Genomic DNA, 15,190 nt, shown 5'->3' with positions numbered 1-15,190 from the left:
GGTACATGGTAGGCTCTTCTTAAAATGCAGTGCAAATACCAGCCCATGGAACTCTCAATGGCAGTTCTGGGTCGCTGCTCATGCTGGCCTGGTGTGCTTTAAAGGAAGCTGAGTCACAGACAGACACAGGGTCTTTCTCCAAACCCGCCGCTTGGAGACAGGGAGAAAAAGATCTAAAGCTTGGAAGCTGGTCCCTGCGCGCTCAACAGCTGCTGCACCCTGCCTGCCTCTCTGGAAGAACAAAACAAAACAAACAAACAAACAAAACAACCAGAAACAGGCTTTTGGCCAGGGGTGCGGAAGACAGAGGGGTGCCATTGCATAAGGGGCTTTCTACCGGAGGTCTGCTCTGAGGCAATCGGGCTACCTTCTCTGAGCCCAAACATCCTCTTTACTAAGACGCTGGGCCAGCAGGGCTCGCCTCGCTTCATTAATGCCCTCAGCTGCCATCGTGGAAAGCAAAATTGGCTATCTCAGAACTTAGCTCCAACTCGGAGACTCTCCAATTAACAGAGGGGCTTGAGTCCTCTCCCCTGCCTTGGTGCCCAGCCTTCTGCCTGATGACCAAGCACCTGACCTAACTGTTTTGGTGTTCCTTCAAGGAAACTGAGAGCTAGGATGCATTTTGCATCCAGAGGCTCTGTACTTTGGGATCGGCTCTCCTTTCTCTCATCTTTCTCATTAAGGTCACTATTTTGGCAGCCCAAGCCTCTCTCAGCACAGTTCTGCCTGAGCCCTCTCTATCCTCAATCTACTCTCGGGTCAGTCTCTTCCCTTTGGCCCAGCCCTACCCATCTCCTTTCCCTGCCACAGCTTTCTTGCTGTTCTTCTCCCCCAGCGCGTCTTTACCAAGAGGCACTGAAGTCCTTCCTACACACACGCTATTTTTGTACCATCACTCTCTCCTTCCTCTCCCCCTTCCCCCTGCATTTACTTCCTGCTTTTGCTTTACCTCAGGCCAGTTTGGAAAGATTTGGGCCCCTAGGACCCACGCCCACCCGGAGGCCGACCTTCGGCTTTGGGGCACACAGGCAGGGCCTCTTGGGGAGGAGCAGAAAGCAAACCTCCCCGCCCCCCTCCACTCTTCACCCTGGGCCAGCGCGCCGCGGGGCAGCCTCTTGCCCACTGGAGACTAAGACTGGCCCGGTGAGAGGCAGAGGCGAGGGGCTTCGGCCGCCACTTCCCCGGTCTACGTTAAAGAGGACGAAGTAGCCAGCCCGCGGCGCCGACCTCAGAAAAACAAGTTTGCGCAAAGTGGTGCGCGGCCAGCCTCTGGGCAGAGAGGGAGCGGTGCTTCCACCGCCTGGCAGCCCTGCGCGCGGCGGCGCAGGTCCGAGCGGCTGGCGGGGACCCGCACGGGCAGAGCGGGCTCGCGCAGAGCCGAGGCGGGCGGCGCAGCTCGCGGGGCGCACTGGGGGCGCGGGCGGGAAGGTGCGGGCGCGGGGCGGGGGCGCTCGGCCGGGCCGCCCTCGCGCTGGCCTCGCGACGGCTCCACGCAGCCCGCATTCGCTCTGCAAGCTGTCCCCGCTCGCGCTCGCGCTCGCTCTCCGAGCTCTGTCCCCGCTCCCTCTCCCTCTTCCTCTCCCCCTCTCTCCCTCTCCCTTGCTACCCGCTCCCCCGCCCCCGTGCCTCTGGCTCTGCGCCTGGCTCCCTCGGGTCCGCTCCCCTTTCCCGCCGGCCTGGCCCGGCGTCACGCTCCCGGAGTCTCCCGGTTCGGCGTCTCATTGTGGGAGGGGGGTCAGATCACCCCGCCGGGCGGTGGCGCTGGGGGGCAGCGGAGGGGGAGGGGCCTTAGTCGTTCGCCCGCGCCGCCCGCCCGCCCGCCCGCCTGCCGAGCGCGCTCACCGCCGCTCTCCCTCCTTGCTCTGCAGCCGCGGCCCATGGAGCCCGCCGGCCCGGCCCCTGGCCGCCTAGGGCCGCTGCTGCTCTGCCTGCTCTTCTCCGCGTCCTGTTCCGGGGCAGGTAAGCACCCTCAGCTCCCACTGCCACCCTTCCCAAGCTGCGGGCTCAGGCCCCGCACGCTGCCGCTAATGTCGACAGATGCCTGTAACCGGGGTTACAGATGCAGAAGTGAGGCCCAGAGAGGGTCAGCCACTTGCCCAAGGTCACATAGCCCAGGCTAGAAGCCAGGGTAGAACTCTTCTTATACGGATCTGCCCTGTGGACTAGACTGTGTAGCCCTGCGCTGGGCAGCAGGGTATAGGAATGAGTTGGTTTACCGTACCCCTTGCCCAACCTGAATGGGGAGGCAGGCTGGCAATTGCTTTAGGCAGTGAGGCGCCTGGCTTCCCCAGTAGGTTCCTTGCTAGACTTGATTGGAGAGAGGGTAAGGGCAGAGGTCCTATCGAGCTGCTGGGCTGTTGGGATAAGGGAAGAGTGAGCTCTTAGGCTTAGTACCAGAGCAAGCACTGTTAGTGTACGGAGGTGTGGGAAACAGCAAGGGAGGCCTGAGTAATCAACAGACCCTTGGGAGACACGGTGGTGGATTTGCCTGTGGCTGCACAGCCTCTCCCTGGATGGTCTCCTCCCTGCTTACCCCCCTGCCTTCCTTAGGCAGGCTTCCAGAAGCTCCCTGCAGTTCCAGCATGTACCTGTGGCTCCGAGCTTGTCTTCTTTGTTGGCCTACATCAAACACCTGGCTGTCTCCAGCAGGAGGGCTCTGAAGGCCGGTTGGCCAAGGAGTGAGGTCACCATTCAGGCGTCCTGCATCTTAAAGGGGTTTTACAAAAATCCCAGGTCTCTCCAGCAAGGAAGGCCAGAGACACAGCTGGGGAGGGAAAGAAGGGAGCGGTATTTCGTGCCTTCTTGGATCCCTGTTAGGGACTTAGGAGTCTCTGTACCACCTTCCTTTTGCAGGGAGGTAAATGGTCTCAGCACCCTCTCCTTACCTACGTTTGCCTAGAGCCTGGCATCTGATAGCAGCATTAAAAGAGGGCGAGAGACCCAGCCCCAGGGGAGAGAGAACAAGCAGAGTGGAAGAGGTAGGGTAGCCAGGAGCTCCCTCTGGTCTCCGGTTTCCCCTGAATCCCAGGAACCCACCAAGTGCCCCCCCCTCCGATTCCATTCGTAGTTTTCAGTTACTGTTGGGTCCTTTCGGGAGGGGCGGGGGCAGGTGATGTATTTCATCCCTCTACTCTGAGTGGCTCCGGGGGTCTGATCTGCTTCCTCCTGCCTTGCCAAAGTTCCATCCCTACCCTGCCATCCTCCAGGGCTTGGGAATCCACAGGCGTCTCCCTCCCCCTCCCCCTGCCCTCCGAACCACAAAAAGCTGGGCCTAGATTAATATCTAAATGTTTGCTCTAGCTCTTTTTCAGACTAGGGCCTCTGTGGTTCAGTCCCTGGCAAATGAGTAGTTAACAAGTGCTCAAACCAGCAGTCTGCCTGCTCTTCCTGGCTGCGGGGAATGACAGCACCTTTCTTAACGCATTTATTCCCCCCCCCCTCCACTGTCGCCTATAAAAACAGTCTATAAAATGGCAAAGATCGTACCTTCTGTCCCAATCCATTCAGCATCAGTAACCTGAAAAAGTGGGAGCAGCGGAGGGGCAGAGATTAACTTTAAAGTAAGTCTTGGTGGGGGGGGGGGGTAAGAATGAGATTCTCCCCGTGAGGAAGGGATGCTCTCTGTGGCCTTTGAGCTCCAGCCTCCCAGAAACCTGCACTTAGTCCCCTGGGGCTCAGCATCCAAGCCTTACATCTCTGCCACTGGAGGGGACTTCAGCCTCCAATGGACACAGGCAGCCAGCCTCCCTCATCAAGGGTGTGCAATTTACAGCAAAGCAGAAGGGGTAGGGTAGAGGGACAGACAGGTAGAAGGCAGCTGTCCAGTTTTCTAGGAAAATGGGCTTGTTTGAGCAAGAACCCCCACGTGTCAGCTTAGAAAAGACAGCTTCGAAGTGAGCGACTGCTGTCTCTGGCAGAGCTGTCATCCTGGGAGGTGTCATGTGATCGCTGGGCTTCACCAGATCACTGCTTGGGTGTAGGGAGATGGTCATGTGCCTTATTGCCTCCGGGAGGCAGGAGAGGAAGTTTCTAAAGATTGCACTTGACACAAATGATGCCAAAGGAAATTTCTAAAAAGATTCTGATGAAGTCACCACTGTGGGTTCTTGCAGCCAGTGTAGGGGCTGACCCTGCTATTTGGAACGAAAGAGCTCGATGCAGGCAGGCCTCACAGTTAACTTCAGGATGCTTTCTTGGTCCTAGCTGGACCTGCCATTGGATAGATTCTTTTACTGTAGTAGGAGGTGACTGAGGGAAATCGAGGTTCCAGCTTAGAGGGGTAGTGGGCCCTTCCAGGGAGCCTGTGGCCCTTGGGTAGATGATGGCATGCTAGTGGCGCCTCTGTGCTTTCCTCAGCACTATAGCTGTTCTCACTTCCTCTTTCATAGGAAAAAAAAGGGATGGGGTGGGGGCTAGCTGCTATGCCTGACGTCCAGAGGCCTTTGGAAGGCTCACTGAAGGCTCTGGTGTTCTCTGGGTGCTTTGTGGTCATTAATTATCCCTGTCCCCATCCCTTGGGGGGACGTATTTAGTCTGGCTTTGTTTTTGTTTGTTTGTTTGTTTTTCTTGTAGTCTTTCAGTCCGTAAGAAGTGTAGATTCAAACTATGTGTTGAGAGAGGGAGGAGAAGCCATGTTTATAAAGTACCTGAGGCACTCCAGGGCCTGCTGTGTTGTCTGCACGGTCTCGTCTACCAGCGGTGTGCCATTTGGCTCTTACTAGTAATCTACAGATGAGGAAAACTGAGTCCAAAACATGTCCCAGGAGTAAGCGGTAAAGGAGCCAGAATTCTGGATACAGCCTCTGGTGGGAGGAACAAATGACTTAGGAGTGTGCAGTCCATGGTGTTGGGGTAAGAAGAGCCACCCGAGGCTTAGCAGAGAACCATGGGAAGGCTCTTGTAAGCCAAAGCTTTTGGTTGGGTCTCCCCGAAGCCCACTGAGTGTGGCTTCAAAGATGACAATACTTGGGGCCGGGGGGAGTGATGTGGCTCATACAGGAGGCCCCATCTGGGCTGGGGAGCTTGGATTCCCTAGCACTGGAATGCTCCTCCCTGCGTCTTGCCCTTTGCAACAGATGGAGAACAGTGGGCGAAAGGAAAGGAGTCTAAAAGTGCCGAGCGGGTCCCACATGCACCACCTCGCTGCTTGCAGTGCCTGCGTGTGACAGGTTATTTTGTATTTGTCATCATGGGTCCTGATGGAAGAGGACCCTTTTTAAGTGTGTTCAGACTCCTGGTTGTGGACACAGCTCGGACTGTGTCACTATGCCACGGCCCAGCTCAAAGCTGGTGATCCCTTGGACCAAGTTTCCTTAAAATAAACAAACAAACAAACAAATAAATAAATAAATAAGGTGACAGCAGGTCCCGGGTGGCCCCCACCAGATCTCAGTTCCTACATGTTTTCCAACAGGCATTACATGCTCATATGCTCTGAGGTAACAGGGCTTCTTCATTGCAGACTGAAACCTGATTGGCTGCTCACACACACACACACACACACACACACACACACACACACACACACACACACACAAAACCAGGGGAATCCTATGTGGGAGACCACCAACCTCTTCCAGTGTGCTATGAACAAGAGGCATTTGATCTGTACAGTATCTGTTAATATGCAACCTACCCCAGTTTGGCTCTTAGACAAATCGATGCCCTCAGCTAGCCTTTTCTCTCTCTACTTTTGTCCCCACTGTCTCACCAGAAGTGTCCTTTCCTGCACTTTCCTGGCCTCCCTCTGTCTGAATCCTCATCCTCCCAGGTTTGCTTTACATGCCTCCCTATCCGAGCAGCTTCTCTCTCTGACCCTTTCCCATGATTTTATCTGTTCCTCTTTGAGGCTGCCTACTACTTCTTCTTTGCTTTGTGGCTCTGTGTGCATCGTGGGTTTTAACTCTCAGATCTGCTTCTGCAGCCTCGATGACTATTAGCCTTACCGTGTACACACAACAGTGCCAGGACCCCACCCCTGGGTCTGCCCACCTGGTTCTGCCACCTACTTAAGCAATTTGCTGAACTTCTCTGGGTCCCCTTTTCTTTTCTCCGCCCCCCCCTAGTCTATAAACTAAAGATATCATTAATAGCTCCTTCTCAAGGAGTAAGTCAATTAATGCAAATTCAGATGATGCTCCAAGCATGCCTGGTATCTGTAAGCTTTTACTGCAGTCCCTGCTTTATTCTTTTTCACTTGCTCATCCTGGTATCTGTTAGCTATCACGCTGTCATGGTTTTATATGCTTTGACTCACTCGAACCTAAAACCGGGATGGACTTTCATAAAGCAATCGACCTAGCATGGCCCCTGCCCATAGTGGGCACTCAGAAAACAAGGGCCATGATGACTAAATGTCACTGTGACTCAGTGAGCTCTTTCCCCCTGAAGCTTTCTCCTGGGGCATGGACAGGTTGTAGGAAAACCAGCACAGTGATCTAATTGCCTTGTTAGTGCCAATGAGCTGTGGACCCAACCTGACTCTAGGTGTCTCCCTCTGGACTCACACGTCTGGAATTGTGGCTTCCGGGCCCTGGAAATCTAATCTGGAAGGGCTTTGGGAGCTGCCTCCTGTACAATAGGATAGAGGGCTTAGCACTGGTCTCCAGATCTCAAGCCAGGCCAGGCCAGGCCAGTGAGGGAGTCGGCAGGCCTCCTATGTGGACCCTTTTAAAACGGGGCCGGACATTTCTACTGTGAAAGCCAGAGTTCTGACAGGATCCTGAATTCTGTGAGAAAATGCTAAAAATAATCATCACAGTCCTGGCCTTGGTGCTACTGTGTGTGATCCTAGTGGGACTCGGAGCCACCCTGGAGTATGCACCATTGATGACTGATCGTGTAACCCGCTTGACCACCGAGGGGATGATGGCTCAGCAAGGTGTCTGCATCGGATGGCCACCCAGATCAATCGACCTGAGCTTCAAAGCCTGTGCTGCACCAGGCTTTAGACATCTCCTTGCTTTGCTGGATGAGTAGGGAGGCTGAAGACCAGGCCTTCTGGCACCCTGCTCTCCTGGGACATCTCTTCTATGGTTGCTGTTGATCAGTGCATCCTCCAGGAGATGAGGACAGCAGATGTTTCCAAACTGTGCTTCCATCCACTTGCTGGAGAGGGTCTGTTATGGTGGCTGATACTGGCTTCCGGTTCATGCAGGCTTCCTGGAACCCTGGCAGGATGGGTCCTCCCCACCCGAGGGGCTGGCTATGCTTTTTGGTCCAGAAAGATGGGGGAACAGCAGAGGCAGAAGTGAAAACACATACAGTGTCATCTTCTGTGCCAGCAGGGCTTCCTGGCACATCCATTTGGGTCTCCAACTCTGCAGATCAGATCCGCAGCTGAGAGCATGCGGTGCTGGGGTCAGAGGATATTGGACTCTGGAGTGAGCTGCTGGGGAAAATGGCCAGAAGAGGTGATGACCATACCAGGACCACGAGCCGTCGTCGCCCCATTCTCCAAGCCAACCACCCATGACTTCCAGAAATGGAAACGTACGGTGGCAGAGACTGCTCAGTGTACCTGTCCTTGGCACCGAACACATGTCGTCTTCCCATAATCTTCTTCCATTTTTGGAAACTTGAGGCATATGCAAAGATGAGAAGGAATGATGTCATGGCCCCGGCTTTGATACCGAATGGCTTTTCTGCCGTTCTTGTTTCTCAGCCTACCTGGCTGACGTGAGCAAGCACAAGGAGCCTGGCACAGTGGATGCTGGACACAGCCATTCCTCATGAATGCTCAGATTGCATGTCTTCTTATCTGGTCCTCACCGAGAGTCATAAAAACATAGATCTTACCCATTTTATAGACGAGGAGACTGAGGCTCCCGAAAACCGACCGGGGCTCCTTACAAGCCACTCAGCCAGAGAGAATTGAGACTAGAACCAAGGCCAGGGTCTGTCTACTCTTGACTGCTGCGCTGCGCTTACTAGGGTCACTTTACTTACAGATGTTTGTGTGGTGTTGTCAAGCATGCGATAGGTGCCTGTAGATTGAACGGCTGCTGTGTGCTTCATGTGCCTGGAGATAGAACTGTGAACAAGGAAGGCGCATCCCTGCTCTCATGGAGCTGACATTCTAATGAGAGAGAGAGAGAAAAAGAACCCAAGTAAACAAATGATGTGTTATTTCTAGGCCTTTTCCTTCTATGCTTGCTGGTTTCATTCTGTCAGCCCTGTCTCCCTCCAACTAGGATACAGGCTATGTGAGGGTAGACACAATGATGCTGGGCCTCCCTGGGACCTTAGCCCAGGACCTGGCCCTCAGTGAATGGGTTAATCTGCCTTGGAGGAGTAGAGGGATAACATGAGTATAAAAACCTCCTTTTAAAGAGAGGATTTAAAGATGAAGTTGCACAGGGCCAAGACGCCGTGTCCCCAGTTGCCACCAAGTCTCTCCTGTAGGGCTCAGGCCATGACTGTGCTACAAACCTCGCCCAACATGCTGAAATCCCAGGCAGCTCATGTCAGTGCCTGATTCAGAGGCAGCTGAGTCGCCCCAGAACTGGTGATCAGATGCCACGGCACACACCCTCCCACCTCAGACTCCACAGTGACGGTGACCTCACAGATGCTGCCATGGCCGTGGTGTGGGATGTGTGCTGCATTCCAAGCCAGGCATGGCTAGGAGGATCCCGTTCCTGTCTGACTTCGCAAAGGCATCCGGTTAGTCATTGTGGTGAGGCATAGTGAAGATGGCTAGAAAGGGTGGGTGAGACCCTTCAGTCACCGAGTGGTCTTGACCGTGGTTTTGTTCTCCCTGTCCCCATGGTACTCGGGAGTCAGGTGGTGATGGCTCTGGCCTGCCAGGTCCATGCAGAGGCTCCATACTTAAGGCCTGCTCTGATCTGTTCAGCATCGGTAGTCTTTAGGTGCCTTTATGGTCCTGTTGTATGCTAGACTGATCGTGTGCTTTTGGGCTCCAAAGGGGGCAGGTAGGGTCCCCCACTCTACTGAGCCTCAGTTTCCCCTTTGAAGGGAAGCTGAAGGCTCCAGCATATGCTGGGGTCTGTCCAGCTGTGACACTCCGGCCAGCTTCTTTGGCACAGGAGATATCATGTGGCAGGCACCCTCTGTGCCCTCATTCCCAAGTTCCTGGCTGACACGGGGACACACGTCTTCTCTCCTGCTGTGTGCCCTGATTTCCCCCTGTGCAACTTGGAAGCCATTCCCACTGTTCTTTCCTGCACAGAGACTGTAGGGGTTAAGGGAAATACTAGCTGAGCTGGAAAAGCTCTATGAAAGGAATCAGTGAATCACATCAGCTTAGCTGGGAAGAAATCCCACCCGGAGACCGTCCTCTGCTGGCTCGGTGCATGGTAACCACGGCACATGATGTTTAATAGGTATGTGTTCAAAAGGCCTTTAGCCTGGCTGGGGAAATGCATGCATGCATATCCTTGGCAGCCCAAGAAGCCTGAGCTGGAGGCCCCATCTTGAGAGAAGTGCCAGCATAGGGTGGTGCCAGCTCCCAGGCTTGAGAGCTCCGTGGCCTCACATGGTCGCAGCAGCTGTCACCTTATGGGACCATCTAGGCTGCCCATTGCTCTAGGAATGGGTCGGGCAGCATGGTGCTTGCCTCAGTGCAAGTCAGGACTGGAAGTTGAGAGGAGGCCAAAGGGTTCCTGACCTCCACCCTCACTTCCGGTGGGGAAGAAGGCCCTTAAGTTGCGGAGGCATCACACCAGTGAATGTGGCAGTTGGGACTTGAACTTCTCTCAGCCACTGCTGGTTCACAGAGATCCGTTACAGTTCAAAGGGCATTCAGAGTACTCATGTGTTTGCAGTTTCTGTCCCCTCTTCCCTACCCCTCAACCCTAGGCAAATATGGGCAAGCTACAAGCATTACTTTGTCGCCTTCAGGTTTTGTGTCACCCAGCTGCTGCCCATCAGGCCACTGGCCCTGTGTGTGCAATCTGCACAGTGGTGTGTGTGTGTGTAGACAGAGACTCTGTAGCCCCTCCAGCTGAAGGACATTATTATCAATCCTCTCCTTCACCTTTAAACACCCAGATACCTGGGAGTCGCTGCCTGCACCGAGCACTTGCTCTCTTGGGTACAGTGCAAAGTTACTTAAGCATGCTGCCCCCTTTCCATCTGTTGCATAAACCTAATATCAACACTAGTTTCATTTTACAGAGGAGAAGCCAGGGCGTCCACAGTGGTTAGGAGGCTAACTGGGTTCTCATGGGTAGGAGGATGAGAATTCAACCCAAAACATAGCTTTTAGCAAATGCCAGGTGCTGCCCTAAGCCTGAGGAATGAAGCAGAGGCCCTGCTCTCAAAGTACTGACAAGTAACTCTGAGAGAATAAGACACTAAGAGCATTAAGTAAATGTGCAGTGTGTTAAGTGGACGGTGATACTTAGAAAAATCAAACAGAGCAAAAAGTGTGGAGAGCACTGTTTCGTGCAAGTGGCAGGAAGAACTCCAGATAGGCCTGAGTGAGGGCACAAGCCATGTGTGCAGACCTGTGTGAGGGCACAAGCCATGTGTGTAGTAGACCTGTGTGAGGGCACAAGCCGTGTGTGTAGACCTGTGTGAGGGCACAAGCCATGTGTGTAGACCTGTGTGAGGGCACAAGCCATGTGTGCAGACCTGTGTGAGGGCACAAGCCGTGTGTGTAGAACTGTGTGAGGGCACAAGCCATGTGTGCAGACCTGTGTGAGGGCACAAGCCTTGTGTGTAGACCTGTGTGAGGGCACAAGCTGTGTGTGCAGACCTGTGTGAGGGCACAAACCATGTGTGTAGTAGACCTGTGTGAGGGCACAAGCCGTGTGTAGACCTGTGTGAGGGCACAAGCCATGTGTGTAGACATCTATGGACTGAGAAATGGACAGATGGGATGTCCCACAAAGAGGCTCTGGGGTGACCAGAGCATCTGGTATAATTGTAAAGGAGCAAAGACACAGGCTGCTGTGGACCACTGTGAGCATCCTGGTCTCTGCAGTGGGGGTCTGGGTGGAGAACAAAGGGGAGATGCCCCTGCGTCAAGCCTGGAGGCTGCCTTGAGCATGGCTGGTAGAGACATGAGGTGGAGACAGGGAGGGGTGCAGAAGGGTGATGGTTGCGCAGTGGGGCGAGGTGAGAGGAAGACAGAGGCCATCCCTAGCTTGGGATTTGAGCCAACAGGATTTGCTAATAGGTGGAGTGTGCAGCCGGGGAGAGAGGGAGAGAAGTCATGTGGTTCTCTGCTCTGCTCTCCGCCACGGAACATGTGTTTTCAAGTAGGAACAGGGCTGGATCCCTGCTTACAGATGAGGAAAGCTGCTTTGCCAAGTCACCCTTCTGGGCATAAGCTATGCAGGCCTCTAGCCCCAAGCCAGAGCTCGGCACTGTCTGCGTACCTTAGGCGTTTGCTGCTTCACAGAGAGGCCACCGGGGATGTGGCACAATGCCCAGTGCTTGGAGTTGCCTGCGGTGGAGATAAATTGGAAGCTCTTCCTGTTGACCAGGCCTCCTATCTCTGACTCTGATGCTGTAGGCTGGGTGGCAGGTCTTACTGCAGCATCTGGACGGGTCCACTCAATGACCTGTCCAGTGGTGCCAGCAGAAAGCTCATTGGTGTCTGCCCCTCAGATGTGTATTGGAGGCCATCCTCCAGAATTCTAGGTTGGTCTAGCTCCAGGCCAGCCCCACCCCAGTTTGCTGGATTCCCAAAGACTCTGTTCTGGGCCCAGACTGCAAGGCTCTCTGCATCTTTACTCACGTGGTTTCTCCTGGAACGCCTGCTTCTGCCTGGCTTCTGTTGACCTGGCTCAGGGGGCCACCACCCACCACTTTTAAGAGACAGTCCTGGATTCAACCCATTTCCAAGGCACCCACCCCCAGCTTCCTTTTATGACATTTATTACTGATGTGTAGTCATTACTCGTGTCCAAGGCGCCCCCAGAGTAAGCTACTGAAGGACAGGCCCAGCTTCCTCATTTTCCTGTGCCATCTAGGATGGACCCAGCCAGTTGAGGAAGCTTTGTAAGTGGGAATAGATGAATCATCCGGAGGAAAACCACGGACCAGCCACAGCTCTCAGAGCCCTAAGCTGCCAACCTGGGAGCCGTGGAGTCCGTGCAACTGTACCCTGAGGCAGCCCCCTCTGGAACCCATTAACAGGAACCTCTGTCTCTGCTGGCCACAGACCATAAATGCTCCTCTCCAGGGCAGGAACTTAGGCTGAGCACTGTGCGGACTTTGCCCACTGGGAGGTGATAGTGCTGACGACAGGACCCCCCCTGTTCCCTCTCTGATTACACTCTGGGAAGAATCTCATTTCACAGCTGAGCTAGGCATGTTCCCAACCGGCCACACTGTTAAACATGAGTACATGGGTACACAGCTCGTTCATAAACAGTCACCCCTGTGTCCCTCCTGCCCACATGCAGTATGCACACATCCTTTCCTGCACACCTGCCCACCTGCACGCGCGCGCGCACACACACACACACACACACACACCTGTGTACGCACCATATGTCCACTTTTTCAGTTGTTGTCTCAGAGGGTTACTGCCTCAGCCTGCTGGTCTAGGCCTAGTCCTGGAAGCTTCTAGCCTCTGTACAATCTAACCTAGGCCTAGAATGTTTTCAGCCTCTGAGACTTACTGCTTAACAAGCTCACCCTTTCTTGTTCTTTCTGAGCTCTGGGCTGGCTCAGGCTCTTCTCCCAGCTGACTTATAAAATCTGGCTTCTCTCTCCACCCAGAATTGCTCTGCTTGGCCTCAAACTGCTCTAATCTCCTGGCTCCTCCTCATTCTCTGGCTCATCCAGTCTTCACCTGAGTTCTCTCTCTCTCTCTCCAACCCATCTCTCTATTACTATCCTGGCAAAACTGCCTCTTAAAACAGCTTCTCCTTCCTCTCTCTTCTCACGAGAGCTGGGCGTATCCTCGTCTGTCAAATCTTTCTCTGATTCGTCACCTTTTCTGCCATTCAATTGGACACCACTTTCAAACATGGGCGCTTCCTTCTACAAACTAATTTTACCTTCACTGTTTGGGATTAAAGGCGTGTACCGTCATACCTGGACCTAAGCTTTTCTTCACCGGAAACCTGCTTTAGACTAGGCCGGCCTTGAACTCAGATCTGTTTGCCTCTGTCAACTGGGTTAAAAGGTGTGTTTGTATTCCAGCCAGATCACACAGACCCAGAAGATATTTGGATGTGATTCTCTTGCCAGAGCAGCCCTGTTCTGAGTTAAAATTCCTCTATGCCACACCTCTATGCTTTTTGTGGTTACCTTCCCATTGTACACACTCAATTACCCTCAGACATTGCCCAACAGACTACCCATAGTTCAGACAGTCCCTTCCTGTGGTTCACACTGCCATGCACTGTTTACTCACTAACTCTCTCCCATTTGAACACACTTCTGTGCTGTCCTCAGATATGTCTCTGCTCAGACACACTAAATTGTTGCATTTGACACCTTCTGTGTTCCTACCCAGAACCCTGTATACATACACAGTAAACGTGTGGATGTTTGTGCTCTGTACACTTATTATATACACACACGTATCTGCCCTCGTGTATATGTGTACTCCTTTATGTACACTTAACGTGTACTGGCTCAACAAGTTTTTCAACCCAGCCACCAAGTCACAGCCGGAAAGTATAGGCAATGACATCGAGGAAGCATATGTTGATTAAGTTTCCATTGCAAACTATCTGAGAACAACATAAAAGGGGCAAAGAATTATTTTGGCTAATGGTTTCAGAGAATTAGGTCCACAGTCACTTGGCCCTGTGTCCTTGCAAGAACATCGTGTTTATGGCAGGGTATGGAGTGTTGGCTCCTGACTGGTTCTATCTTTCCCCCCGTGACCCCCCACTTCGCTCCTTTGGAGATCCTAGCACATGGGGTAGTGCCCCCACATCTAAGATCACTCTTGCTCCTCCATCATTTCCTGTGGGAATCTGGAGGTCTGCCTTCTAGCTCTCCCGGGTGATTCTAAATCTAGTCTAGTTGACGATGAAGATGGACTCCTGGAAAGTGCTAGAGCGCAGGTGATAGACCACATCGGTGAGGAAGGAGGTGTCCTGCTGCTGTGCTGGTGGCTAGGGCTGTTGGGTTTCTTGGGATGTGGAGCTCTGGGCTGTTGCTATGGTTTCTTTCATGAATGAGGCTATGAGAGAACTCACAGGACAGGGTCACTAGGCCCCGCCTTCCTCCTCCGCATCATTTCTAAGTTGATTTGGTCTTCTCATTAGAAACAGCACAGTTTCATTTTCTTTCACTTCTTATAAAATCATTTTTCATTTTTCTTCATCTTCAAAGCTATACATGAATATTGCTTTTTTTTTTTTTAGTAAAATGTTTTCTAAGCCCACTAGTCAGTTCTCAGTCCCACCTTACCACGTAGGGTGATAGCATTTGACACTTTGGACAGTAGAAGAAAAATAGAATTCCAGGTGACAGGACAGTGGTTCCCCAGGAGTGGGGGTGGGGTATAGACGGTGTAATCAAAGTAGCCAGTGGGAGCTGTTCTAGCCCATGGATTGTAAGTGACTGAAAGTAGTCTCTTGCATGACTCCTTCGAAATCTGACTTCATAACTAGTGGGCCAGAAACCCAGCCACGTAGCCCTCAGTCCATGGGAATCCCCTGACTCATCACACAGCAACAAACACACAGGGTACTTACTCTCCCTAGAAACACACTCATGTTCTCCTCATCCTTTGTGTCTTTTTCCAAAGCATTACTTGTTAACAAAAAAACCAAACCCAAACAAAAGACCAATATAGTCAATGCTGTACTTAATGTAAAGTGATAAGAAAGTGGCTTTTCCATCCCACCCTGCCTCACTCTCACATGGAGACCTAGCACACAGAGGTGCGTTTTCCTCTAGACATGGGGTGGCTCAGTCTACCAGCAGATGTGTCCTGAGCATCTGCTCTGTCACAAGCACGGTTATCAGGGACACAGTGGCAATGGGCTGAGTTGTCTAAGAGAAGTTCATTCAAGCAGGGACACATAAGGAAGACACACTGTTGCATGTATAGTTTTCTTTAAACAGAATGAGACACTGTATCCATTCTTTCCGAAGTGCCGGGGCCAGCGCTGGGCCTTAGGCATCGTAGGCAAGTGCTCTTTCACAGGGTGAGGCCTTCACACCACTGTATGTGGTCCTCAGTGTTCATCCAGCCTAGAAAATCTGAACCTATCCAGGGTAGAAATTAAAGAAGAAAAGGCAGCGT

At 52.9% G+C, this 15,190-nt stretch overlaps 1 protein-coding gene across 6 annotated transcripts in view; it reads left to right on the top strand.

Moving 5' to 3' along the window:
- Positions 1 to 635: 635 nt before the first annotated feature.
- The window catches only part of SIRPA (signal regulatory protein alpha), a 39,950-nt gene continuing 25,395 nt past the window's right edge, over positions 636 to 15,190 (top strand). The window contains exons 1-2 of one of the 6 annotated variants that reach the window (XM_084777263.1): positions 636 to 1,330; positions 1,872 to 1,962. In XM_084777263.1, coding sequence (XP_084633389.1) covers positions 1,881 to 1,962 — 82 coding nt within the window. In that variant the 5' untranslated portion in view covers positions 636 to 1,330; positions 1,872 to 1,880. Of the gene's footprint in view, positions 1,331 to 1,407; positions 1,963 to 15,190 lie in introns of those variants that run through there. The other 5 variants (XM_084777264.1, XM_084777260.1, XM_084777259.1 and 2 more) reach the window with 5 other exon arrangements.

Source organism: Acomys minous (genome assembly GCF_964271855.1).
Source record: "Acomys minous genome assembly, chromosome: 3".
Taxonomy (NCBI): domain Eukaryota; kingdom Metazoa; phylum Chordata; class Mammalia; order Rodentia; family Muridae; genus Acomys; species Acomys minous.
The sequence above is the reverse complement of the archived record's forward strand: the minus strand, read 5'-3'. Positions and strand labels throughout refer to the sequence as shown.